Source organism: Epinephelus fuscoguttatus, linkage group LG22 (genome assembly GCF_011397635.1).
Source record: "Epinephelus fuscoguttatus linkage group LG22, E.fuscoguttatus.final_Chr_v1".
Lineage (NCBI taxonomy): Eukaryota > Metazoa > Chordata > Actinopteri > Perciformes > Serranidae > Epinephelus > Epinephelus fuscoguttatus.
In genome coordinates, this window is record NC_064773.1 from 21,757,316 (window position 1) to 21,782,521 (window position 25,206).

General features: G+C 41.5%; 3 protein-coding genes across 3 annotated transcripts in view; all 3 read right to left on the minus strand.

Moving 5' to 3' along the window:
* Positions 1 to 669: 669 nt before the first annotated feature.
* Positions 670 to 17,267, minus strand: LOC125882844 (solute carrier organic anion transporter family member 1C1-like). Its single transcript, XM_049566753.1, has 15 exons — positions 17,063 to 17,267; positions 16,533 to 16,642; positions 15,174 to 15,315; positions 13,585 to 13,717; positions 12,128 to 12,252; positions 11,896 to 12,042; positions 11,580 to 11,678; positions 9,047 to 9,307; positions 8,197 to 8,361; positions 5,434 to 5,629; positions 4,979 to 5,144; positions 4,708 to 4,892; positions 4,444 to 4,508; positions 4,201 to 4,318; positions 670 to 1,046 (listed from the first exon to the last, which is right to left on the minus strand). Exons 2-15 carry the CDS (start codon positions 16,581 to 16,583, stop codon positions 833 to 835), a joined length of 2,067 nt encoding a protein of 688 aa, XP_049422710.1. The 5' UTR covers positions 16,584 to 16,642; positions 17,063 to 17,267; the 3' UTR covers positions 670 to 832.
* Positions 17,268 to 19,055: 1,788 nt separating this feature from the next.
* LOC125882838 (mucin-19-like) overlaps positions 19,056 to 25,206 on the minus strand; it is a 34,515-nt gene continuing 28,364 nt past the window's right edge. The window contains exons 37-45 of the mRNA XM_049566733.1: positions 25,068 to 25,137; positions 24,823 to 24,932; positions 24,697 to 24,728; positions 22,726 to 22,879; positions 22,566 to 22,603; positions 22,333 to 22,440; positions 20,859 to 20,898; positions 20,282 to 20,390; positions 19,056 to 20,103 (exon numbers count right to left, since the gene is read on the minus strand). Of these exons, the coding sequence (XP_049422690.1) occupies positions 19,944 to 20,103; positions 20,282 to 20,390; positions 20,859 to 20,898; positions 22,333 to 22,440; positions 22,566 to 22,603; positions 22,726 to 22,879; positions 24,697 to 24,728; positions 24,823 to 24,932; positions 25,068 to 25,137 (821 nt within the window). The 3' untranslated portion in view covers positions 19,056 to 19,943. The remainder of the gene's footprint in view (positions 20,104 to 20,281; positions 20,391 to 20,858; positions 20,899 to 22,332; positions 22,441 to 22,565; positions 22,604 to 22,725; positions 22,880 to 24,696; positions 24,729 to 24,822; positions 24,933 to 25,067; positions 25,138 to 25,206) is intronic.
* LOC125882837 (mucin-19-like) overlaps positions 19,875 to 25,206 on the minus strand; it is a 66,306-nt gene continuing 60,974 nt past the window's right edge. The window contains exon 47 of the mRNA XM_049566732.1: positions 19,875 to 19,894. The gene's annotated coding sequence lies outside the window, so the exon portion shown is untranslated. The remainder of the gene's footprint in view (positions 19,895 to 25,206) is intronic.

A 25,206-nucleotide genomic window follows, 5' to 3' on the forward strand; every position in this document is an offset into this window, starting at 1 on the left:
TGAGGAGGCCTTTCTTGCAACAGTCAAATCTATGACAGTCTGAATCATACCAGCTGTAGTCTTACAAACTACTGCATTTACTTTCTATTTACCCCTATAGGAAATGTGATCCGATCTCCTCTGTGTGTATTTAAGTTGGTTCATGTACTTGGCAAATTTAAGCTTACACTAATGTTTTGTTTTTTTTTTACTGAACTTATCTCACAAACTCCCACTCTCACTGACAAAACATGAACATATTACAAAGATGCTACCACATCTGAAACCATAAACACTTTAGTTGTCTTGTGCTAATATGTAAAACTATACTAAACTATACACTGTACATATATTGTATACTGTATACATGTTTGCCAAACTGTCACTAAATCACTTTAAAGCTGTAGGATGAAAGAGCACTATCATTACCTGACCTAATGCTATTCAAGTATAAATGGTGGACACAAGCTAAACAGCCAAACGTTCTCCAAATATGACATTTTTCATTTTCTTGACTGTTTTGAAGTAGAGCTAAAATTACCTCTAAGTTTATGCATTTTTTTGGGAAGATGTTGAATGCCCGTTGTTTAATGTAAATTCATTGTTCATAGTAAAACTACTCTCAAGTCAGAATCTTTGACCTTTGAACTGAACAAATAGCAGTAAATGTTTTCCATATGGTATCTGTGTAAAAAAAAAAAAAAAAGTGTACTGCTTGAAGACCAAAGAGCGCGGACACTGTACCATTCCCTCATTTGGTCCAGTATGGATGCATCACAGTACTTACGCAGTAGAAAATCTGTCAGTGACCTGCATTACTCAGCGGCGTTGCCCTCCTCAAACACTCCCTCCTTTAAATTGTGCTTTCATTGTCCCCGTCTTCTTTGTTTTTAGCAATGTTGATGTTGGCGTGTCCATTGCCAGCTGTGTCACCCTGCAGTCCATTTTCTTTGGCCTGATTCCTCAGCGCTAACTTCTTCTGTCTCTTGACAAGTTTGTAGTACAGGCCTCCCCAGAGCATGTTGGATAGGCAGTAGAGTCCAGTGATCAAACCCAAGAATGTCATTCTGAAAGTGAAGTACATGGGAACAGGTTAAGTTTATTTTTTCACTTCATAATGTGGTTTGCACTTTGTCTTCAAGTTTTTGATGTTTCAAGTAGAGCACTTAGAATTGTCTCTTTGATTTGTATAATGTGCTAGAAACATTAAAGTATTCATCGTTGAAATTCTCTTGTTACAGTGGTGGTACAACAAGTGAGTAGACTCCTAGAGAAGTAATATAATAAATAAATAAAAAAGGATCAACCAGGTGCCAAACTGTAAGCAACAGGTATTCAAGAAATACAGCACTGAAAAACTAGAGTTGTTCTGATACCAAAACCAGTACCGGAAATGCCTCCAATACAGTCTAAAATGTTGGGTCGGGTATCAACAAGTACCGATCCAACACCACCTATTTTATTAATAAACTTTACAGTAAATGTGGTTTTCGTCGCGGACGCGGAACCATGGACCAGCTCTATACCCTCGCCAGGGTGCTGGAGGGGGCATGGGAGTTCGCCCAACCAGTCCACATGTGTTTTGTGGATTTGGAGAAGGCTCACGACTGTGTCCCCAGGGGAATCCCGTGGGGGGTGCTCCGGGAGTATGGGGTTGGTGGCCCTTTGCTAAGGGCCATCCAGTCCCTGTACCAAAGGAGCACGAGTCTGGTTTGCGTGGCCGGCAGTAAGTTGGACCTGTTCCCGGGTGAGGGTTGGACTACGCCAGGGCTGCCCTTTGTCACCGGTTCTGTTCTTAACTTTCATGGACAGAATTTCTAGGCGCAGCCGAGTGGTGGAGGTGTCACGTTTGGTGACAGGAAGATCTCGTCCCTGCTTTTAGCGGATGATGTGGTCATCCTAGCTCCATCGAATAGTGACCTCTAGCTCTCGCTGGGATGGTTCGCAGTCGAGTGTGAAGCGGCTGGGATGAGAATCAGCACCTCCAAGTCTGAGGCCATGGTCCTCGGCTGGAAAAGGATGGATTGCCCACTCCAGGTTGGGGGGGAGGTCCTGCCTCAGGTGGAGGAGTTTAAGTATCTTGGGATCTTGTTCACGAGTGAGGGTAGGATGGAGTGGGAGATTGACAGGCAGATTGGGGCGGTGTCAGCGGTGATGCAGGCGCTTAACCGGTCCGTTGTGGTGAAAAGGGAGCTTAGCCAGAAAGCGAAGCTCTCGATTTACCGGTCGATCTACTTTCCAACCCTCACCTATGGTCATGAGCCCTGGGTAGTGACCGACAGAACGAGATTGCGAGTACAAGCGGCTGAAATGACTTTCCTCCGCAGGGTGGCTGGGCTCAGCCTTAGAGATAGGGTGAGGAGCTCGGACATCCGGGAGGGACTCGGAGTAGAGCTGCTGCTCCTCCACATCGAGAAGAGGTGTTTCGGGCATGTCCAACCGGGAGGAGACCTCGGGGCCGCCCCAGGACACGCTGGAGGGATTACATCGCCCAGCTGGCCTGGGAACGCCTCGGGGCACCTGGGTAAAACAGCAGTTTTCAGAGAAATGAATTCTTTGCCACTCCAAAACAGTAGCCTAAAGAGCAAGCTGTGTTATGCAGCTTCTTTTTTTTTTTTTAATTTTTTAATTTTTTTATTTTTATTAACCCATATCTAACCAGATAAGTCCCATTAAGATCAACAGTCTCTTTTACAAGGGAGACCTGACCAAGACAGCAGCACACAAAAAGTTACAGCCAAACAACCACACAATAAAAACATGAAAGATACGCAGTGACATGTAAAAATATTAGAACACCTATGCACAATGGCAAGACCCAACCGACTCATTCATCCTTGTCCTTATGAGAGCTTTAAAATCAGGCAGAGACCAGATAAGGTACTTAAAAATCTTTTTGAAAGTTATTCCAAGTGAGACGAGCAGAGCACATGAAAGCTTTCTTTCCCAGCTCAGTCCTAGCACTATGAACAGACAACAAAACTAAATCTTGAGACCTCAGACTATAGCTACAGTCAGATCTTTGTTCAATCAAAGTACAAATGTATGAAGGGAGTTTATCCAGTATGGCTTTATAAATGAACAAATACCAATAACTGAGCCTATGAAATGTCAAAGATGGCCAACCAGCCCTGGAATAAAGCGTACAGTGATGAGTGAACAAGTCTTAGTGCACTATGATATGCAGTATGTAACATGTGCAACAATGTGCAGATGCATTCATGTACAACAGATCACCATAATCCAGAACCGGTAAAAACGTAGCAGAAACCAATCTTTTCCAAACCTCAAAGGAGAAACAGGACTTTAGCATGAAGAAAGACCCTAACTTCAGCCACAGCTTTTTAACGTTATCAACCTGAGGTTTAAATGACAGGGAGTCATCAAGCTGAATACTAAGATATTTCTAACCTCTAACTTCTTTCCCTGAGCAGTAAGAACATCAGGAGTGTTCACAGGCTTCTTCCTAGCATTACAAAAATGCATAACCTTAGTTTAGTTGTGAAAGCTGAATCTGGATAACGTTAAAGACAGCTTGCAATTGGACCACAGCCTCTGTGATGGATGAGCCAGCACAATATACCACAGTGTTGTCAGCATAAAAATGAAAATATGTACCGGCCGCATTTCAACCAATACTATTACGCTACTGGCAACTACCGTTTGAGAGCAGCAAAGAAGAAACGATTTCCGGCAAAAAGTGTAACAAAATGTCAAACTAGATCATAAAAAAAAATTCTGTGACATTCATTCTCTGTATGTATTTGTTCATGTTTTACAAAGGGTTTAACTTGAGCCATGCCATACAACAATTATAGCTATCATTTCACACCCATACAGGGTTAGTAGTATAAAGCTATTTTGTTTTGTTTTTTAAATGCAATGGTATCAGCTGAGTTTAGGAATAGGAATTGGTCACTGGAAGGAAAAAAAAGTGTCATCTTTCAAAAAAAGCAAAAAACAAAAAAAGGCAAAACACACTGTTTGCGAGGGAGTGTACAAACAGTAACTGACAATCCCGCATTGTATACCTTTAAAATTAGATGTAACTAAAACCATACATAGCAATGTCAAATAATACCTTAAGTAAAAACTGACTTTAACTTTGAGAAATAATTTTTAAATCTAGATATCATTTTTAAATGATTAACACATATCTTTTTCAGGAATATTATGAGCACGATACTCTAGCAATAAAATGAGAGTCTGGTTTCACTGTACCTAAATGCATCAGCATCATAGAGTCTGCATGCCCCACGGCCTCCACAATGCTTGGTACCCCACTTCAAACAGGTTCGGTCAATCAGAGCACCGAAATATATAGGAGGAGGTATTCCACCTGAAAACACACAAGGTCAGATGTGTTTACACATACAAAGAGTTAATTTAAGTCATCATTGATCTCAATATAAGAATAATTCTGTAACCTACATAATACCTTTAATATTTGTTTTCATAACTCACCAAGAGTTCTTACTATCAGTGTCTGCATACCCAAAGCCAGCGACTTCAGGTCTGGCTGTATGGACCTGGAAGATTATCACCAACATTATCACATCAGACCTTGATATCAGCTTTGTAGCTTAAAGACAACACAAAATGTATTATTACAGAGGCAGCTCACACAAAGTCACACAAAATCAGGGCATATCCCAGAAAACCACTGTGAGGCATCATTATACCCATAAAAGATGCGAGCTGAGCTCTTTTAGCTTTAGCATCTCTGACCTGAGCAGCACGATGTATCCTGGCGTGCCCCCACAGGCAGAAATAAAAGACCCCACCACAGACAAGGCCATGTAGATTTTAAATATGTGTTCACAGTTGCTCTTCCTGGGGCACTGGCCCAGCACCGCGGACATGTTCATGCCTGGAGTCATCACCTCCCCAGCGCAGGTGCAGTTATGAAACACCTAAAGAACCAGAAGTCAAATGTGATTGATTACCTAATCCACCAGTTTTATCTATGTCTGGGAGGAAATAAAAGTTACAGTCTTACTATTTCCTTGCCCATTCCAGTGGAGGACTGGCAGCCAGCCAGGCAGGGCGAGGCATATGTCACACCATTGTAGGCACATACTGGGTCCCAGTGCTTCAGTGAGCAAGAGCAGCCCATGTTGCACTCTGACACCAAGGTCTGTTGGTTGTAGGACACTTGAGAAGCCCTGGTGCACACAGACATGAATAGAGTTGCATGAGTAGAGGATGGTGGACATGTTTGGCATACATGAGTTTCTATGGAGATTCTTGATGGACTCCAAAACATTTCAATTACAATCTTTGACATATAAGCTTATTAAGCATGTGTTTTTTACATGTGAACCCATTTAGGGGAAAATCTGTAATCAAAACAAACAAAAACGCAGACTGAGTGATAGGAAACTTTGCAGTGCATTCATCCCTTTACCAACACCACTAACTTTAATGTAAATGGATGGTTTGCATGGCACTCACCCCTGATATGAGACAGTGAGACCTGCTACCTCTGCCTTGTCACAGTAGATGAAGATCTGCATGGAGAGCAGGCACAAGGACCCGAGGGAGGCAGCAATGGACATCCTGGCTGCTCCAATGACACCCAGCTTGAAACGCTTCAGAACAAAACCTCCAGTGATGATACCCAAAGCTACTGCTGGCAGGTTGAGTATACCTGGATTGATAAATGGATGGATGCAAGAACAGACAGTCATTACACAATAGATATCTTTAAAATGAAAAGTCCTACTGATCACAATATGCCACAATGTTAGATATTGTGTTCATTCATTTTTTTGAGCTAACTAGTTAAAAGTGTGTTACGGCAATGGATGAATTAAGAGACCTGGATACAGCGTTGGCTGCAGGACCCCGTTCATCCCCATGAAAGTTGCTCAGTGGAACAGGAAGCCAAATAAGCTACAATATATAATGGGGATAAAATGTTGAAATCTTGCCACTCTTCTAGATTTTCCAAACGTTATTGGACTGGTATCGTGTGAAAGACCCTGGAAATTGCAGTACCACTGTTTGGCCACTAAAAAAAATGGCTTCAAAACCAAGCCCCCAGGAATGGCACAAGGCTTTGAAGACAATTTTCGCAGTGGCCAAAAGTGGAATTACACCATCACATGATGCCATTGGGCCCATAAAGACTTTTTTCCCATTTACTAATGGCGCATTCCATGCAACCTGTAACTCTTGTTTTTACAATCTTCTACCTGTGAAAGTGCACTGGAATGGCAGTCAAACCCGTAACTTACCACCCGTGAACTCGTACCAGATCGATGTACTCCCAGTTACGCTTTCTGACGTCACACAGCCCTCTAAACCAATTACCTTATTCCTCTAAACAACAATGGCAGCCCTATGGATGCGGTGTTGATGCAGGTGATACACGGTGAGAAATAGACATAAAATATCCCTAATGTTAACACATTATTGGCAGCCGCTCTAACAGCTAGTTTCCAGTGCAAGAATAAATCAATACAAAATATGTTTTCAAACATACAGATAATGTAAAATAAAAAGTATAATTGCATCTGTGACCTTATACGCTGTTTCTCCTCCTCCGTTTCGCTCAAATGAGCAAGGAACCGGCCCCTTTGGTGACAGAAGTGATCATAAACAAACATAAACCCCGCACGGTCCGCCACGTTACTTTGAGAGTTTGGGGTGACTTGCCTGGAACACTATGAAGTCGTGAGGCGTGACTTGAAGTGGTGACTTACGGGCTCAGAAACTTGCCTGGAACGCAGCATTACACTGTGAAAGAGACGTCTGTAAAACAGTGGATACATTTTTTGAAAGTCAAAACCCCTACAAATTTAATCCATTCGGTCCGATAACATTTTTAGTCTTGAAGAACAGCACGATTAAATATTTGTATCCCCATTCAAATTAGTGGAGCACTAAACTAGAATATAGCTGTTCGGTGGGCGGAAGTTGGTTGTTTGGCCACACTCAACCATTTAAGTCTCTAGTGTGCATGTGCTATGGTCCAGGTAATTTCATACTGCAAAAATAGAGCAATCTTGGCCTAATGCGCCACTGAGCGACTTTCACAAGAATGAACAAGGCCCCGCCTCTAATGTTGTATCCAGGTCTCTCAATACGTCCATGTTCAAAGCCTGGCTCCCTTCTTGGTAGTCTCGCCACCAGACAATCAGAGATCTCCGCCTTCTGATAGTCTGGGGACACTCCTTTCTCAAGTGTGCTTAACACACCGGAGAAAACGGCCTGCAACAAACCAACGCCTCTTGCATTTTTTAAAAGGACACGCCCTACCGGAAATGTGCGCTCCCCCTTTTCTCGTCCGAGCTTGAAAATGGATGCCGAGAGATTTACCTCCGTTTTATCAAACGTGTGCTCAGTCCACAAGATTGTGGAAATGAAGGACTTACAGCGACTTTGTTTAAAACTTTTAACGCAGTCTGACTATGTTTACGAGCACAAGAGTTCAGCGAGCCACCAAAGGACCGCCCTGCTGATTTACTATTGGTTCTGCAACATATAGAGTTTTTTTAAACTCTGAAATTGTATCCGCCCATCTCAACAAAAAATCAGGGAGAAAGACATCAGTCTTTAGTTAAGCAAAGCATCTAAAGATGACATCACACTGTGTTAATTTTTTGGACGAAGGCGTCATCTTGTGAGGATTGCACTGTGGTAGCAAAGCAACAGTATTAAGACAAACAACTAAAAATAACATGTGGACACTGTAAACTGTAAATCTTATTTTGGGACTGAGTGCATATGGGTTACTTATGGAGTAGAGCGTGAACCTCACAAAATGGTGCCCCTGTACGTACCTTCACATTATCTATTTGCAGATTTAAAATTAATTCATGAATACAAAAATCCTTATATAAAGACAAATACTGTATGCATTTACATTAAAATGGTTTTGCTGAGCAGCCATTGCTGTTGTTCTAATGTTACCTTTCATAATTGTAGGTGATTGTAGAACAGTGACTTTACAATATAAACATTAAAACAATAACGCTGCCAGCTAGCAGTGCTGGTAAACAGTCATAAAAAGCTAATCATAGCTCAGGCTGCTACTTTACAGACATGCACAAAAGGAGAGCCCACAGTGGGCTACTTAGCGCTTACACTTCAAGTCAACTTTATCTCTCGCAATCACACTTCCCTTCAATAACATCATTGTTTCAGTGGCCTTGGGCTCCAGGCTGCAGTAAAGCAAAGGCAGAGTGAATGGGGTCCGTTATTGCTCTGTACCTATGAGGAAAATGGCCTTGGAAGCTGACTGGCCGTAGATTTGCTCCAAGAACTTTGGCTTGAAGGTGATCATGCCAATGAAGCCGTTGACAGCCACCAGGTACATCAGGACCATCAGTGAGAAGATGCTGTTCTTGAAGAGTCTCCTCAGAGATGGGATGAAATCTGGCAAAGAATTAAGGGAGATTAAACGAAAGTAGAGTGATTGAGAAGCACAATAGCTACAAAATGGCAGCCATTTTGGAAATATCTGTTTATTTGAAATGTGATGTTAAAAAACTTTATCTGTTCTGTACACATTCACAATGCAAATGTTTATACATATTGTGCACATTGGCATTTTACTCACATATACACACATATTCTTTTTGTTACCTGTCTGTTATTTTGAATTCTTATCTAGTTATATTGCCTTTTCTATTGTCTTTTGCTGCTCTTACAAAAGTGAACACTGTTATGATATAAAGTTGCGTAATGTACGATGGCATGACTGGTCCTTAGCTTATGCAACTGTTTTCTCCGTCCTGGAGTGTCATTCAACTTTTGCCAAGATCAGTAAACCTTTCAGGATTCAGGGTCACCGCTCTGAGCTGGTTTGTCTAGGTTATACCTGGTTAATGATTGTACACATCAATCCTATCCTGCTATTTTCACAGTGACTCATTTCTTGGTGTTTAAAAGTCATAGCAATATTTTAGGGCATGCATTGCTCTGCTGTTCATGGATAAAGTTGTGCAACATAAAATAAAATCACACATCAAAATTCCCTGAGTGATATGTGATGACCTGTCAACATCACCTTCACAGCTCTCTGTAGTGTTTCGTACAGATGCAAAAGCTTGGACTGTACCTTTAGCCAACTCCTGGAATGTAACCGGCTTCTCCTTCTCCTCATGCTCCTGGTTTTCGTCTGGCAGGAAATTCTCCTGCTCTGTCACTGTGGCGAGCTCTGTGGCTTTACTCTGGCTCTGCTCTTCACCCTGCTTGGGCAAAGACTTGGGCAAGAACCAGAATGGGATACTGGACAGCAGGACCACCGTGCCAGTCACTATGAAGCCCAGCCACCAGGCCCCCACCCAGCGGGAGTCCCTGTGGTTGATGGTGATAGTGTCTGGGAGAGGTGGACGAGCAGAGACGGCAGATTATGAAGTTTTTATAGGACCTTAACTGATAGCCCTTAACCCAGTGGTTCCCAAGTGATGGGTCGGGGTCCAAAAGTGGGTCGCAAGTCCATTCTGAATGGACTGCAGGTGACTCACAAACGTGTCAAGTTTGTAAAAACACACTTAATTTTTAAGCTCAGTGAATTTCCAGCACAGAGCTTTTATTTTTAAGAACCGTGTCCTGCTGTAGAGTGAGTGATGAACAGACATCTACCTGACAGAGACAGCAAACTAGCTCAATGACATGGCCAAACCCAAGGATGACGCTGAATATATAACACTGTGTGGACCTTGAACTAATGAGAAAGAAACTAAGGAGAAATTTGGACACCAGGTCTGCACCAGTTGGGAACCACTATCTTAACAACTTAAACATAAGCAAGAGGATGTCATGGTCTGTCAACAGCTCTAATCCAGGGAGTAAATAGTGAACTAGTGATACCATGTAAACAGGATGAAATCTATTGTCTCTAGAAGATTTGTAATCACTTAATGACAAACTGTCTTGCTCTTTAACTATGACCTGTCCCTGTAGGTTAGGGAGGAAGGGTAATTGTTCTGCTGAAGGGCACTTTGCTGCCAGATTTTGACAGATGGATTATGTGTAATAGGTCTGCACACAGAAAATTACTCAATATTTGTCTTATCAATATAGGGTAACACTGATAAAGGAATTCTTCACCCACAAAATAACCATTGGTATTTTAATTACTCACCCTGTGTTACAGTGTATGTAAAAAAAAAAAAAAAGCTTAATTTTTCTTGCATGCTTCCATCATGGAGTCTCTGTGGTGAACGAGGAATCCAAAAATGGTGAACATTCTTCATGAGTTGGAGTAAAAGGGGGCCAATAATGAATAACGCACTTGGGCAGCTTCTGCTTGTATATTTCATAGAGTTGCCAAAGTGCAACACTTGTCCATTTGTAACCCTAGGTGCCCAACCTAACGCACTGACGGACTGACACTGACCGGAAGTCATTCATTCCAATGGAGGTGAAAATGACGGATAGTAATGGACTAGCACGCAGCACGGCAGCAGTTCCGCGGAAGTAGTAAATAAATTGCAATCGCAGTTGTAAACAAACAATATCTCATTTCATCTCTTTTTTTCCACTATTAAAAGTGATTGACCATAGGTTGATTTCTATGCGGTTGATAATTAATCTATATTTTCGAATTTTGTGCTCATTTCCATTTTGCACCTATATATCAGCTCTTTCAATAGCTCAATACTCAACTCGTCTCAGTTCAGTTGGTACAGTGACAGTCAACATGAGAGATCTTCACAGGAAGATATTGCTAACTCTTCTGCTAGATGACTTCGCTAACAGCTCTCGCCGACAGCACGCTAGCTAGCATCTGGCTAGGTCCATCAATGACGGAACCTTGCAGCGTTGTTCTGGGAATGGGGAATGCATTGGGGAGACGCTCTGTTAAAACAGGAAAAATAGGTTGTGCACCCAGCGTGAGACTGTTTATGTAATTTTTTCATACTCTAAGGTTTTAGTGAAAATGTATGTTTTGAAAGTACTGGTGGTGTGGTCTATGTGCTAAGCAGATATACGCTGTTAACCCACTAAGAAAACTTTAGAATTTCTGTATACCTGCTTAAAATTGCACAAGGATATGCAGCAACATACTTTTGTAACAGAACTTTCACTTCAGCCATTTGTTTTTGCAAATATGGGGTCAAGAGATGTGACAGCAAGCTGAACAAATACCGCAGGACATGCAGGGAGACTCTTGTTTTTCCTCATCCCCACCCCACAAAGCTCAGTGTGTAGTGTGTTATTGTTGAGCCAGAGAGTAAGAGGCTTAGGTGGCTACAGTGAGAGCAGACAGCTGCTGGCAATCAGAGCAGAGAGGAAATGTAAAATTCTCAAGTAAATGCACAATGCAGGTTTTTATGTTGAGGGGGGGTAGGAAGTGGGGAGAGAGAGAAGTCATCACAGTACTACAATAAACTAGACTACACCACTGGAAAGTACTGAGCACATCACTGAATAAGTAAGACTTGGATTATAGGACAAGTTATCTCTGTTTTTGGATTCTTCGTTGGCCGTGGAGGCATGCAAAACAATGTTTTCTTTAACAAAAAGGGTCTTTTTTTGGTGAAGTATTCCTTTAATGGGCAGAAACTACCCAATATAGAGTTTGCATGTTGTACCACAGTAGCGCATCTTGTCTTTTTTCCCTCTGATGTTGAGAAGTCTCCTACCTAAATCCACAGATCCGATGTCCACGTAGATCTTAGCAAGGAAGGACCCGAGCATGAAACCAAACATAGGACCTAAGATCCCCACTGTATGGATGCAGGCTGGGGAATGGAGAAACAGAGCAAGAATGGTTAATGTCATGTCAGTCAAGCATTATTCAAACTATGCAGGACAGCAACAAAACACCATTAACAGGACACTGTGTGACAGTAGAAGTAAAACTATGGAAAATAATGTTGCTAGGCCCTGAAGCCGTGTTGAGATATCAGCCAAAACAGGAAAGAGTTTCAACCAACACTGGTGTAAAAAGTAACTAACCCAAATAGAAAGGCGTGTTCTCCTCTCTGGAGAAGTCATCCAGGTAGGACACACCCAGAGGCATGATGGGAGTCTCTCCAATTCCACGCAGCATGTTCCCCAAGAACACATAAATCCACAGGGACGAGCCAGCTGCCTTTTCACAAGCTGAGGGAGGAAAACTGGGCTCAGAATTTCAAAGGAATTTTTTATCAATGAATAAATGATTTGGCATTTTATCTGTTTAACATACCTGTTATGGCCTCTAAATCAGGCGTCTCATTGGCTTCAGCCAGGCTGTGGTTGGCCAAACAGGGCAGGGTGTTCTCAGTGCTGTTGGCACTTGTACTGTGAGACATACTGGTCTCATATTTATACCTGGAAAATATTTATAATGTTATGACACTGTCTTTTTCAAAATAACACATCTATGTCTTCAATAGATTGAATAAATAGAAATCATTTGTGTTTATGCGGAAAATGTAATGTATTTGAAATTTCTTTAGGGTAGGTAGATAGGCTCTTGATTGTAAACCTAAAAAAACAGGCATGTAATATTTAGCCACATGCTAACATCAGGGAAACCTGTATTGTTTGTTGTTAATGTCGCTAATTTCTCCCCAGTTTCAAGTCATATTCCTGATGGAACATATCCGGTTTGGAAGATTTTTTTTAAATTATTATTATGTCATGAAAACATATTTTAGTGGTAAAAAAAAACAAGTATGAACCTAAAAATTAGCTAAATAAATCCCCTTTAAATCTCAAATCTCCCTAACAATCCCTCTGACTTTTTGGGTTTGAAGCTTCCAAGCGTTGAAAGCAACGTCGCTTTTTGATCCTTCGATGTCGGCTCTTCCTATCATTGTGAAGGAGAATTCACCTAGTGTTGGATTGTTCACCCACTAATAGGGAACATGAGCTGGGTTTAGACCGTTGTGAGACAGGTTAGTTTTACCCCACTGATGATTTTAAATCTAAATATCTCCTGAACGACAACTTTCAAAATTGTCAATGAGATGCACATTAAAGGCTGGATTACCAAAAGGGCAAAGCAGGTAACTGCCTCAGAGCCCCAGGGGCCACAAAAGCCTTGAAAGTTACTGTGTAACTGTTTAATTTGTTAAATTTGATTAAGCACAAGGTCAACTTAGCAGGGTCATGGATTTCTTCTTGATCTTCTGACCCTGTCTTAAAGCAGGGGCCTAGGTCAAAATTTTGTTTTAACACTACAATCTAGTAAACCAATTTCCACACAGTCTGTGTCCTGTATGTCTGACTTCAGCCTTAAACACTAAATAATGTGCTGTGTGCACTGAATTTGGAGGCAACACGGTGCCTGCACAGGTTGTATTACAGTAAGGCCTGAATGTGGGCTCAACAATAAATTTCTGCACAGATGCCTCAAACTGGTTAATCCTATGTACACCATTGAATAAATAAATTAGCTGTAATTTCAGTGTATTATTCTTTCCTTTTCCAAGGCAGTCTAATATATTATACCCCGAATAACAGTAGCTCTCTATTCCTATTACGGTTCAATTAAACGCTGAATGTCTCTGCTTCCACAGCAGCTCTGCCTCCAATTAGTGTATAATTTGATTCTAATTACTGATGTGTATCATTACTGCAGGGTACACCTTAACAAAGCCACAGTATGACATATACAGTGTTTGAATGTTGAGAAGATTAATGAAACAGTGTACTAACTGTCCCTGGAAGAAGTGAGGCAGGGCTATGAGGAAAGATCCAGCAGCCATGATCAGACAGCCAATACCGATTAGCCTGGGACGATGGAGTTTAGCGCCAAAGTAGCTCACAAAGGCTATCACCAACAGGTTGCCTGGGAGGGAGAGGAATTACAGATTATTAAGGAATGAATCATTGACTTCAACGCGTATTTGCTTTCTTGCACAGAGTTAGCAATTAGATAGATACCACTCTTATGTCTGCACATGGCCCCCAGGAAGTGCACTGGGCTTTGAAGGCAAATTTCATAGTGGCCAAATAGTGTAATTACACTGTCACGTCATGCAATGTGGCCTGTTAAGACTTTTTCCCGTAGACTTGCATTGTGAAAGAGACATCTGTAAATCAGTGGATACATTTTTTTAATGTCACAACTCCTGCTAAATGACTCGTCTTGCTATCAAATTTTGATCCATTTGGTCTGATAACATTTGGAAAGTCTTAAGGAGGATTGAATGATTTTATTCCCATTCAAGTTATTGTAGTGCTCAAATGGAAGTAGCCAGCTAATCTGGTGGAAGTCTCTTCTGTGCTTGTTCTATTGGTCACACAGTGCAAAAGCAGTGCTGTTAATCTGGGTAATTTTATACACAGCATCTGAACTTTTTTGGCTTCATGCAATACTCATAGGAATGAATAAAGCCCCGCTTCCAACACTGTATCCAGTTCTCTGTATACATCCATAGTCTGTACACTAAATGTAAAGCTGAAAACAGAAGGCAGTATACAGTGGGAAACAACCACCCTGGCCCCTAACCAGCACCTCTAAAGCTCACTAACTAACATGTTATATCTGATTTGTTTAATCAATACAAAAGCCCTGCAACCTCAAAGTGACAGCAAGACTCCAGAAAGTTACTTTCAAACCCATAAAACCACAATGACACTTTTTCACTTTGGTTTTCATATGGATTACCCAAACAAGATATAACATGTTACCATCCCCTGGTAGAAGCGATTAAGGGTACAGACATGACAGCATGGATGTATTAAGAGAACCTGATACAGCATTAGAGGCTGTGTCCTACGCATTTATACAAAAGTTGCTCAGTGGGGCATGAAGCCAAAAAAGTTGGACTTCCTGGGTGTAAAGTCCTGGGTCCATAGTACAAGTACGATAGAAACTTTAGTGGCCTGGCAGCTAACTTGCAGTTTAGCATTTTGTTAACTTAAATGGGGATAAAGTGACTCAACTGTGTAGACTTAAGAAATGTTACTGGACAGGATGGATCCAATTCCCATAGTAAAACATTTTGCGGGGGTTGTGGTGCTCAGAAAAACTATTCACTGATTAACAGATGTCTCTTTCACAATGTAAGCCTTTTGTGCCCCATGGCATCATGTGACTCAGACGTTGTAGTTCGACTGTTTGACAGCTATGCCAAATTGGTTTCAAGGCTGTAGGGGCTTGCATGAGAGTGGTATTGATTTTTTTCTTTTAAAATGGAGGATTGGTGCTTTTATCTACCACAAAAAAACCTATATTGAGCTGTTTTTTTAACTTTACCATCCAAAATCTTAAAAAAGGATGTATAAAAAGCTGCACATACCCATTTCAAAGCTGCCATCTATGACCCCTATGAGGGAGCTGGGGATATCAAAGCGCCTCTCAATCTGGGTGATGGAGCTCTTCATATAGGCTCCACAAAAGGCTTTGGAAAAGTATGCGAATGACATAGAGGCCAGGAAGAGCTGGAAACACACACAAGACGCATGTCTGATGAAAGTATTCTTCTCTAAAACAAGAAGGGGACATTTGATTTGATTAGGTTTAGTGAAAAGGGTGAAACTGAGTGGTAGCCTGTTGTAAAGTGATTACCTTTGTAATAATCTCTCCTCAAAGACTACCGACTGAGAGGATTAATCTACTTTCTGCAGTTCCAGTAATGCAATAAAAGGTTCCTGAATGAGGCTAATTCTAACCCAAAGAATAAAGGATGTAATTGCACCTTGCAAAGATGTTAAAGAAAGAGTGAATGACTGCATTAACACACAGACTCCGCCCATGATGGATTAGGCTCTCACTAACAACACACAACACACATTTAAAGACCTGCAGCGCTTCACACCTCCTTTCACCATTGATTAGATTTAATTCTATTTAGATTATTGTTTTAAATGTAATCTTATGTAAAAACGTTTGAATTTTATCTTCATTTCCATGTCATGTTTGTGACAGACAGAGAGACGATGTTGGAATCACAGTATACAAGTTGTAACTCCTTATTGTGTCAATTGAATTGATGAAAAGTTTTGGTTATAGGGATTAAAGGTAACAACGCTCAGTGGAATCTATAAATCTTTGCAAACTATTCTGAGTCATTTTTAGAGTTTGTTTGCGTGCAGCCATATCCTTGACATGAAGATAGTTAAAGATTAAAAGGGACTCAGACTGGGCTGTAGGTCATCAACCTGTTACGTGAACACAAGCAAAATTTAATTTCCTACAGAGTTCAACATACAAGAAATCAAAATTATCATCCAAAAGTAATTGCTACTGAACTGATAATGTCCAATCTATTTATATGATTAGCCTGTTATCAGAAAGTATGTAATAAAGTGTTGCCATAAAAGTAAACCAATAGACAACTGTCATGGTACGAACCCTATTACTATGAGATGGGGTCAGGTTTTATCTGATCGAGAGAAAAAACAAGGCTTTTTTTTGTTAATGCTTTGCCTTTTACTGCGTCGTCAAGTCACACACTGATTATACTAACACAGAAATGAAATACCAAGACAAATATGCAGAGATAAGGCTGAAAAAAAGCAGTTTTACAGCTTGGCACTGTCAAAGGTCCATCTGTGCTCAAAGGCATGGATTTAAGTGATTATGAACCTTTATGAAGCAATGAGCGATATTCCCTGACACTTTGTAATACTGGGAAAAAGGCTAACATTTCACCGACCTTGAGCTTGGAACAGCAAGCCTCACGTGTCTTTCTGGACTCTACACTCATGATGCTGCTGTGTGTTCAACTGATGAGAGGAAAAAGAAAAAACACAGCACCAAAAGGACCTGCAGAAAGAAACCAAGAATATGAGCACATCAGAGTTTAGGACAAATTATGTAAATTTCATCTGAGTTTTATCAAATTTTCTTTGAAATATCCAAAATGTAAGAATGAACTACTATCTGCTCACCAATTTCTTTGGTGAGCAGATAGTAGTTGTGTTCAATAAAACAACTGGTTAATGATAGAGATCATTGTCAGTGTGTGTAGCAGTGTCATTGTATAAGAAAACTGAGTCCTAAACCCTTATATACACATTGAATAGGCTTAGAATTTGAAATTTGTTCTGTTGTTAACTCGTTGTTAGTTGTATTTTCGTTCACAATGACAATTCACAAAATTTACCTTAAAAAAAAAAAAGGTTAATTGTGCAGAAGACCTTAGTGTAGACTTACAAGTAGTGAAAAACCAGAAAAAGAATTTACCTGAGAAGGAGCAGTTGTCCTTTGAAGGATGGGAAGGATGTGGCAAAGTAGCTGAGGGCTCACTGTATCTGGCAGGACTTTGTGCAAGAGCCTTATCACAAACAAACTATAACATCACCTGTAATCAGTAACCCAGCCACTCATGTGCACTTGTTGATCATGTCAATAAAAAGCCTCTCCAACCCCTCTGACTCTCGTGCACATAGACACACATGCATAACACAAACTCAAATGTGACTGCTCTGGTTGGGTAAGGTCCAGTGGGATGTGTGTGTGTCCAGTACCGGAAGGTTCAGAGGTTCAACAAGCGCAAACACACACACAAACACACACTCATGGTCTGTGCACACTCACACATCCTCCTCTGTGAACATCATAAGCCTCTAGAGTATCCATCCTTTTGAACGCACAACAAACGGCAGCAGCGTGAAGCTGCCCCAAAGCTTATTTTACAAGCTGGCTGCTTCTGTTGGTTTGCTGTTTTCAAAGCGTGAAATGCTTTTCTCTTCAGGAGAAATTCTTTTGTAAGGCTGGGTGTTTCCTTGGACTGACCAAAGTCTTCCTGTCCTATTGATAGCTCCTAACAATGGCTTTCTCTCTGTCCTAATGGCTGAGTAATATACATAACATCCCCTGATCAGATTTGTTAGGTAGAGTGTATAAGACATTCAATATAATGCTCAGAACACGGGGTCTTCGTTTAGTTTAATTTTTCACTGTGTGTTACTGTAGATAACACACAGAACACACTGTCAGTAGTTTTTAAGTAGTTTGAAAGAAAACTGTTGACACTTGTGGGATTATTCAGTGTAATGATAATATTGATTTTGGAAAGACAGGTTATGGTCATTTTTAAAGGGGATCACCACCTAAATTAAGAATTCCAATTTGTTTTTTCCATGGCCTTGGAAGGTTCAGTCAATATTTGTGAATGTGAGCTACTCTCTGTCAAAGCCAGAAACCAGAGAATTAAGAGTCGAGCTTGTGATGCCGTCAAGCATTACATCTGGAGCTGCGCCATAGACAATGAATGGCAGGCTGATTTCGTGGACCCAAAAAATGTTTTCTTTTATATACTCAAATTATCTTTATTCGATTGTAATGTTCTCAGTGCTGAAACAGAAAATGTACCCATATACTCAAGACATTCCCCTGGGTTCTCTCAGTGTCACCTAGAACAGTGGTTCCCAACTGGTCCAACCACAGGGTCCAGATTTCTCCTCAGTCATTTATTCAAGGTTAGCACAGTTAAACACGTAAATTTGAGTTTTAGCACTCTAGCTTTTGGATTTCAGAAAGAGTTGTTCATGTTTACTAATTATTTTAGACTGCCTTCGACCATTAGAGAAACAAGTATGAATTTTAAAATGGCTGTTGTTCTCCTTTAATGTCATTCTTTAATGCTATGAGCATCACCAGTATATTTCCTTTGTACTGGGATCTCAGACACATATACTGTACAGTATCTCACAACCTGGGCAAGTCAAATCTAGCTGCATGGCTACAATCCAGTACTGAGAAGCTTTATTTTTTGTAATTTGCATGACACAGCCCTTTAACAGCTGGAATGTTGTTACTGGCAAGGAAATGGGTATGATCAAAGCTAGAGCAGTGTTGCAGCCTACAGGTGCTTACGGTGACCAAGTGTGAATAGAGAAGTAGTATGAAAAAAATACTCTGCGATGATCAATAATTTATTTAACACAGTTTTCCCAAATCAAAAAGTCAAAAAATTAACATCAGTAAGAAGTTCTGGATCTGGCCTCAGCCCCGGCCATCATTGTTTCTTGCGCTAGGTTTTGCTAATTACAAGCTTGACTGGTGAAAGAGCTTTGAACATCAAGAAGGCTAGCATTAGCGTTAGAGGCAACATCTGATAGATTCAGCCATACATGTTTGAGCCTCAGTCAGACTCAGACTCAGATAAGGAGTCTGTTGTACACCATATCAGTGACTAGCTGATGTATCAGCATTAGAAGTGCAGTTAGCATGTTTCATTTCTGTTGTTTGCTGGCTTGTAAGCTAACTACCAGTGACTGACAAAGAGTTAGAGGCTGTGAAACATATCAAAGTATCTGCTACAGTAGGGTAGAAAATTTAGAAGAAAGCTCCGGAAGTGATACCCAGGTCAGGGTTTTTACAACCCGCACCAACCCGGCCAATTATGAGAACCAATCTGCCACGCCAGACTCGCACACATGCGTCAATCAACGACCTGAAACTGACTTGCAAACTCACAAACCGGAGCTGAAATTTTCTGGTAATGAAGAATGTAAAAACACCTTTCTAGTGACAAACTTTGCATGGATACAAGTCAGTATAGTCAAGGTCAGACATTTTAAGGGACATAAACAGAAGAAAAACATGTATTTGAGTTGAGGGGGTCTTTACATTGGGGTAATACTGCACCTAAAGAAGATACATACTACACACTTTGGCGATTACTAAATGACTCAGTTTATTTGATAGAATAGAGATTACATATTTACTTTAAATAAGGATTTGGAAAGGATACATTCAAAATTATTTAATTTTGGCTCCAGTCTGTGCTGTCAAATCAAATTATTCTTACAGAAACAGAACTGTCGCAAACTACAGGTGTACCTCATGTATTCTACAAGACGTGGGTGCTGTTTCTTCTGCGTGCGTGTTTGTTGCTGCTGTTTTAAATCAAAGGCTGTATAGAGAACTGATTATCAAAAAAATGTGTCACCATTTTAAAGTTGCCATATTATAAAGATACTATCAAAGATGGAATCAAGTAATCTTTGACAATGTAATTATAGTCTAATTACACTTTTTTCCAAATGTAATCCAGAATGATCATATTTACTTTTTTGTAATCTGATTATACATACATTTAACCCACTATTAACCGACCCTAGCTGTAGGTTGTGCAGTGACAGCTGGTGATATGCTTGTAGAAGTAGTGTCTGGTGGTGAGGTCAAAACACCGCAGGGTCACCGGTCTCCTCACTGAGCTCTGCTCCGCACAGCATCTGCTCTTCTGCTCCACCTGCAGGTCACCGTGTAACACCACCCTGTTGTGGTGAGAGATAACACCAGAGATAAAATAAAGTCAGATTCACAAAGAACTAAAGAAAAAACAAGTCACGAAATACCTCACAATGTGTTAGCTGGCTGTGTGTGTGTGTGTGTGTGTGTGTGTGGCTGCGTGAGTGTAACTATTGCCATCCTGACAGATATATTTCTTCTCACCTGGGCTGAGACATACATTGACCCTCACACACAGGCATCTGCATGACTGTGGTACAGTTCTCTATGGTAAACTTGATACTGGTTAGCCTTGGCGCACAGCTCTGGTTACCTGAAGTCAGAGGAAAAAAAGGCTGTAGGCAGTGTGATGAGTGGGAGCGAAACATCTACAAAATCTAAAGATGTTTTTGTCCCTTTATTAAGCATTAAATGCAGAGAAGTCCCACATTATTTAACTTCTAATAACTGTTGACACTTGGAAAATCCCACACTGTTCTTGGTCAGCATTATCCTTTATTTTTTGTACTAATACTAAAACAGACCTAACTGTGTAAGGAGCCTGATCCTCTGTTTCTTGTTCACCCCTTTTTATTTCTTTTTATATGTGGAATATAATGTGACAGACGTCGCTGTCTATTACTGAGAAACACACCCACGGGTGATTGACCTACCTGCAGCTGAGATGGTTGGATGTGCAAATATCTCCTTTTCAATAAATCGTTGGAACTGAGATGTCAAACTTCTACAAAATGAAATCTCTAAATGACATAAAAATTGTATTGATTATGACATAACTTACATGAAAAGCAGCAGTGTTGGTCGTCCCAAATTCTATCCTCCTGGTGAATAAATCAAAACAGCTCAAGGTTAAATGACAGGATAGTTTGCCCCCAAATAAAAAAATACATATTTTTACATACAAAATACATACTTATTTTCAGAATGTACCCCATACTGGAAAAATGCTTTCTTTCCACCTCCAATAAATGTGAATGAAAACATCCATCCATCCATTTTTATCCACTTATCCAGGGCCGGGTCACAGGGGCAGCATGCCAAGCAAAGCTCCGCAGATGTCCCTCTCCCCAGCAACGCTTCCCAGCTCCTCCTGGGGGACCCCAAGGCGTTCCCAGGCCAGATGAGATAGATAATCCTCTGGTTCTGCCCTGGGGCCTCCTACCAGTGGGACATGCCTGAAACACCTCCAGCAGGAGGCGCCCAGGGGGCATCCTGATCTGATGCCCAAACCACCTCAACTGGCTCCTTTTGACGCGAAGGAGCAGCGGCTCTATTCCGAGCTCCATCCGGATGTCTGAGCTCCTCACCCTATCTCTAAGGCTGAGCCTAGTCACCCCACAAAGGAAAGCATTTTGGCCGCCTGTATCCACAACCTCATTCTTTCGGTCACTACCCAGAGCTCATGACCATAGGTGAGGGTGGGGATGTAAATGGACCAGTAAATTGAAAGCTACGCCCTCCAGCTCAGCTCTCTTTACCATGATGGTCCAGCACAGCACCCCACATCACTGCAGAAGCCGCACCAGACCACCGATCCATCTCACGCTCCATTCTACCCTCACTCGTGAACAAGATCCCGAGATACTTCAACTCCCTCACTTGAGGCAGTAACTCTCCCCCAACCCGGAGGGGACAATCCATCGTTTCCTGGCAGAGAACCATGGCCTCAGACTTGGAGGTGCTGACTCTCATCTGAATCACTTCACACTTGGCTGCATCTCAGTGCATGCTGGAGGTCACGGTGCGATGAAGCCAACAGAAACACATCATCTGCAAAAAGCAGAGATGCAGTTCTGAGATCCCCAAACCAGACCCCTTCCTCCCCCTGACTGCACCTCGAGATCCTGTCCATGAATATCACAAACACAGTCGGTGACAAGGGATAACCCTGGCGGAGGTCAACACCAACCAAGACCGTGTTTGACTTTACGCAGAGTATTCAGACACAGCTCTTACTTTGGTCATACTCTCCACAGAATCACCGCCAGTGGGGGGGGGGCTCGCTCATCTGGTGGCCAGGCCTTGGGCCATAGGGCCCGGTCGGGCTCAGCCCCAATGAGTAATGAATAACACCCTCTGGGTCCACCATATGCAGGGACTGTCATCAGGGTCAGGTGCATTGTGTGACAGGCGGCAGGCAGGGGCGGGGCCCCGGGCGTGCTGATCCCCAGCGTCGCAGAAAGAAACCAGTTAGTTATCAATGAAGATTTGTAAGATGTTACAGTTTAAGGAACAAAGCAGAGAGTGTGCAGTACCTCTGGACAGTTTTGTGTGGGACAGACTCTAGTCTCAGTCTGAATACCCTCTTTGCTGCAGGTATATGTCATGCAGGGATGGGTGGCATCCTTCCATCTGTCTCCCACCTACACATACAAAGAAACATATCACGACACGCTACACAATACGATGATTCATTTCAATCAAACATGTATTTTTCCTCTGAGGGAGAAGACAAACAGATACTGTTATAAGATTAGACACAACGTACCCTGTATGTTTTGTTATGATAACTACATGTCTTCTCAACTGAAAAACAACACAATAAGTATTAATGTGTTAGCTGTATTAGTATTCATGTGAAGCAAGAAAGGTCTCTAAGAAAGTACTTAAATCATCATTTTAAAACATAATGACATGTCAGTACTTACCACAAATCTGATCACCACAGCAGGAAGTGTTTACCAGAACAGCACTGGGGCCACAGGGAGGCGCTGGATTAGGAGGTTTTGGAACACACACCTCTGTGCGAGTCTGGCTGTGACATGTACACAGGTCACAGCCGGACTGCCACACCTCACCAGGCTGGAAGACAGATACAGAAACACTTCCACAATCCAATCTCGGATATTCATGTTTATTCTGTTTCCTGTTTTATTTTGTAGGTTAATTCCTCATGTGTCTGGTTTTACTTCCTGTCTTAGTGCTTTCCTGCCTTTTTGATTGTCTGCCGCGCCCTGGTTAGTTTCACCTGTCCCTCAGTAGTCCTGCAGCCTACTCACCTGTTCTCACCTGTCCAATAAGTTTAAGTTAAGTTTATTTACTTTATTAATCCCCTGAGGGGAAATTCAATGTTTTCACTCTTGCTTGTCAATTACACACAGGTCTGAAAGAGCATGTGTGTGTCTGAAAGACACACACATGCACAAACAGTGGGTGTTTCTCAAAGTCAAGGATCCCTCCTTGGTAGGACGAGTCCTTCCAAGGAAAGATCCTACAGAGGCAAGTCAAGAGTCCTTCCTAGCATTCAGTGAACACACACTGGAACAGGCTAACAAGTGTCCCCAGGTGTACGTTATTAACCCTAAGCAGACTGAGGGGGGGTCAGGATACTTTGATCATTTTGGAACTCTCTAATATTGTACAATTTTTAACAAATATATCAGTACTGTCAGAGTCACGTGACTTTAAGGGAGAACATATTTCTGGATCATACTTACGAGTAAGTGGTGTAATGAAGTAAAGACAAAAGCTGAAAAAATGTTCTAAATGATCTTTTTCAGTATATACACAGACTCACACAGACTCACTCTTTGAATCCAAAGTGATCCATATTCTCTATGTGTGTCACCACACACTGCGCTACAATAATATGAACAGATCTGATCTGATGAGCCGCGCTGCTCTGAAACAACTGACCGCGCCAATTGTACATTATACTGCTGTGTAATCCTCTGCAATATGTTCACCTCAAAACAAAAGAGTGATGCTTTGACCAGCAGGATATTCCAATGTCTATACTGTGGTCATTCTCACTGCGATTCCCCCAACACCAACTGAAGCCGACAGAATGAAAGCAATTATCATGTCCTTATCATGTCAATAGTGGGGGTAGAAGGGGAGGGGGACACTTCACGCTCCATCTCTGCTGGGAATGATTAATTAAAAAAAAATTGTTTTGTCTAAATCACGTTATTTTCAAAATCTCATTATTCAGCAGTGGACACATTGGAAAGTGTAAATTATGAGGTTTCTGTCAATGTTTTTCTTTTCAAGTTTTTATGATAAAAACTCAGGTGGAGACATTAATCCAAATAAATGACATATTTATATTAGTCCTGCGGAGCTCTGCTAGTACAAGTTTCATTTTAGAGGCCCCGCCCTCACTTCTAGCAAATCGTGTGCAAAGCATTGTGGGGATTTTATACCTGCTGAGGATCCACACATGCATCCTTGGAATTTCTCTGAAAGAAGGACTCTGTCCTCGGTGAAATTAGTAAGGATCTTTGACATTGGAACAGTCTTTCAACAGGGGTCGATGACATAGCCTCCTTCATATTCAGCCGTTTGAGGATCCTTCCTTGACTTTAAGAAACACCAAGTATCTTACACTCATACCTGCCCACTTCTTTGTTCTTGGTCAGGTCACCTGCCCATGGTCCTTGTGGTTTCCCTGTGTTCTTGTTTTTTTTTCTTGTTGATTGTTCCTGACTCTTTGCCTGCCCGTCTGATGTTTACCTTGTTTAGCTGTTAGCCTGCTAGCTTCCATTAAAATATCTTTTCTGCATCCTCCTGCCTGCTGTCCTGCATTTGGGTCCTCCATTACTGTGTTACTTCAGTCAACTGTGAGAGAGTCATCAGAGATCTGACTATTTTTGCACTGATGAGACAAAGATACTCACCAGTCTGGGCTCACCACGTGGTCCTTTACAATCTGATTGACGAGACACAAACTCTACATTAAAACCAATTATGACTACATACTATACGTCTAGGTGAGTGTCAGCCTTATTGGCCATGTTACTCACAGGAACAGTCAGACACACAGATGTGTGAGTGATTTCCTGCCCTGTATTGGCCACTGGGACAGTAACAGCCTGGCCTGCGGTTCTCCAGGGAGGCTCCTTGATGAGGTATTCTGTACGGCCAAACCAGAAGAGAAACAGAAATGATGGAAATCTTGACAGGGGAAACATTTTGGATTTAATAAAGTGAGAAATACATTTCACAACAAGTGAAAGGATGTTATTTAGTAAAAATAAGCTTTACAAACCCTCCATAGCAGAACTCATCCAGCTTGTCATGACATTCTCTGTAAACCAGTCCTTCTGGACACGTCACAGCTGAAACATGAACAAGTACAATGATAAATATCAGTTTAAGGAGGAATTTAGCATTGACATTTTAATGGA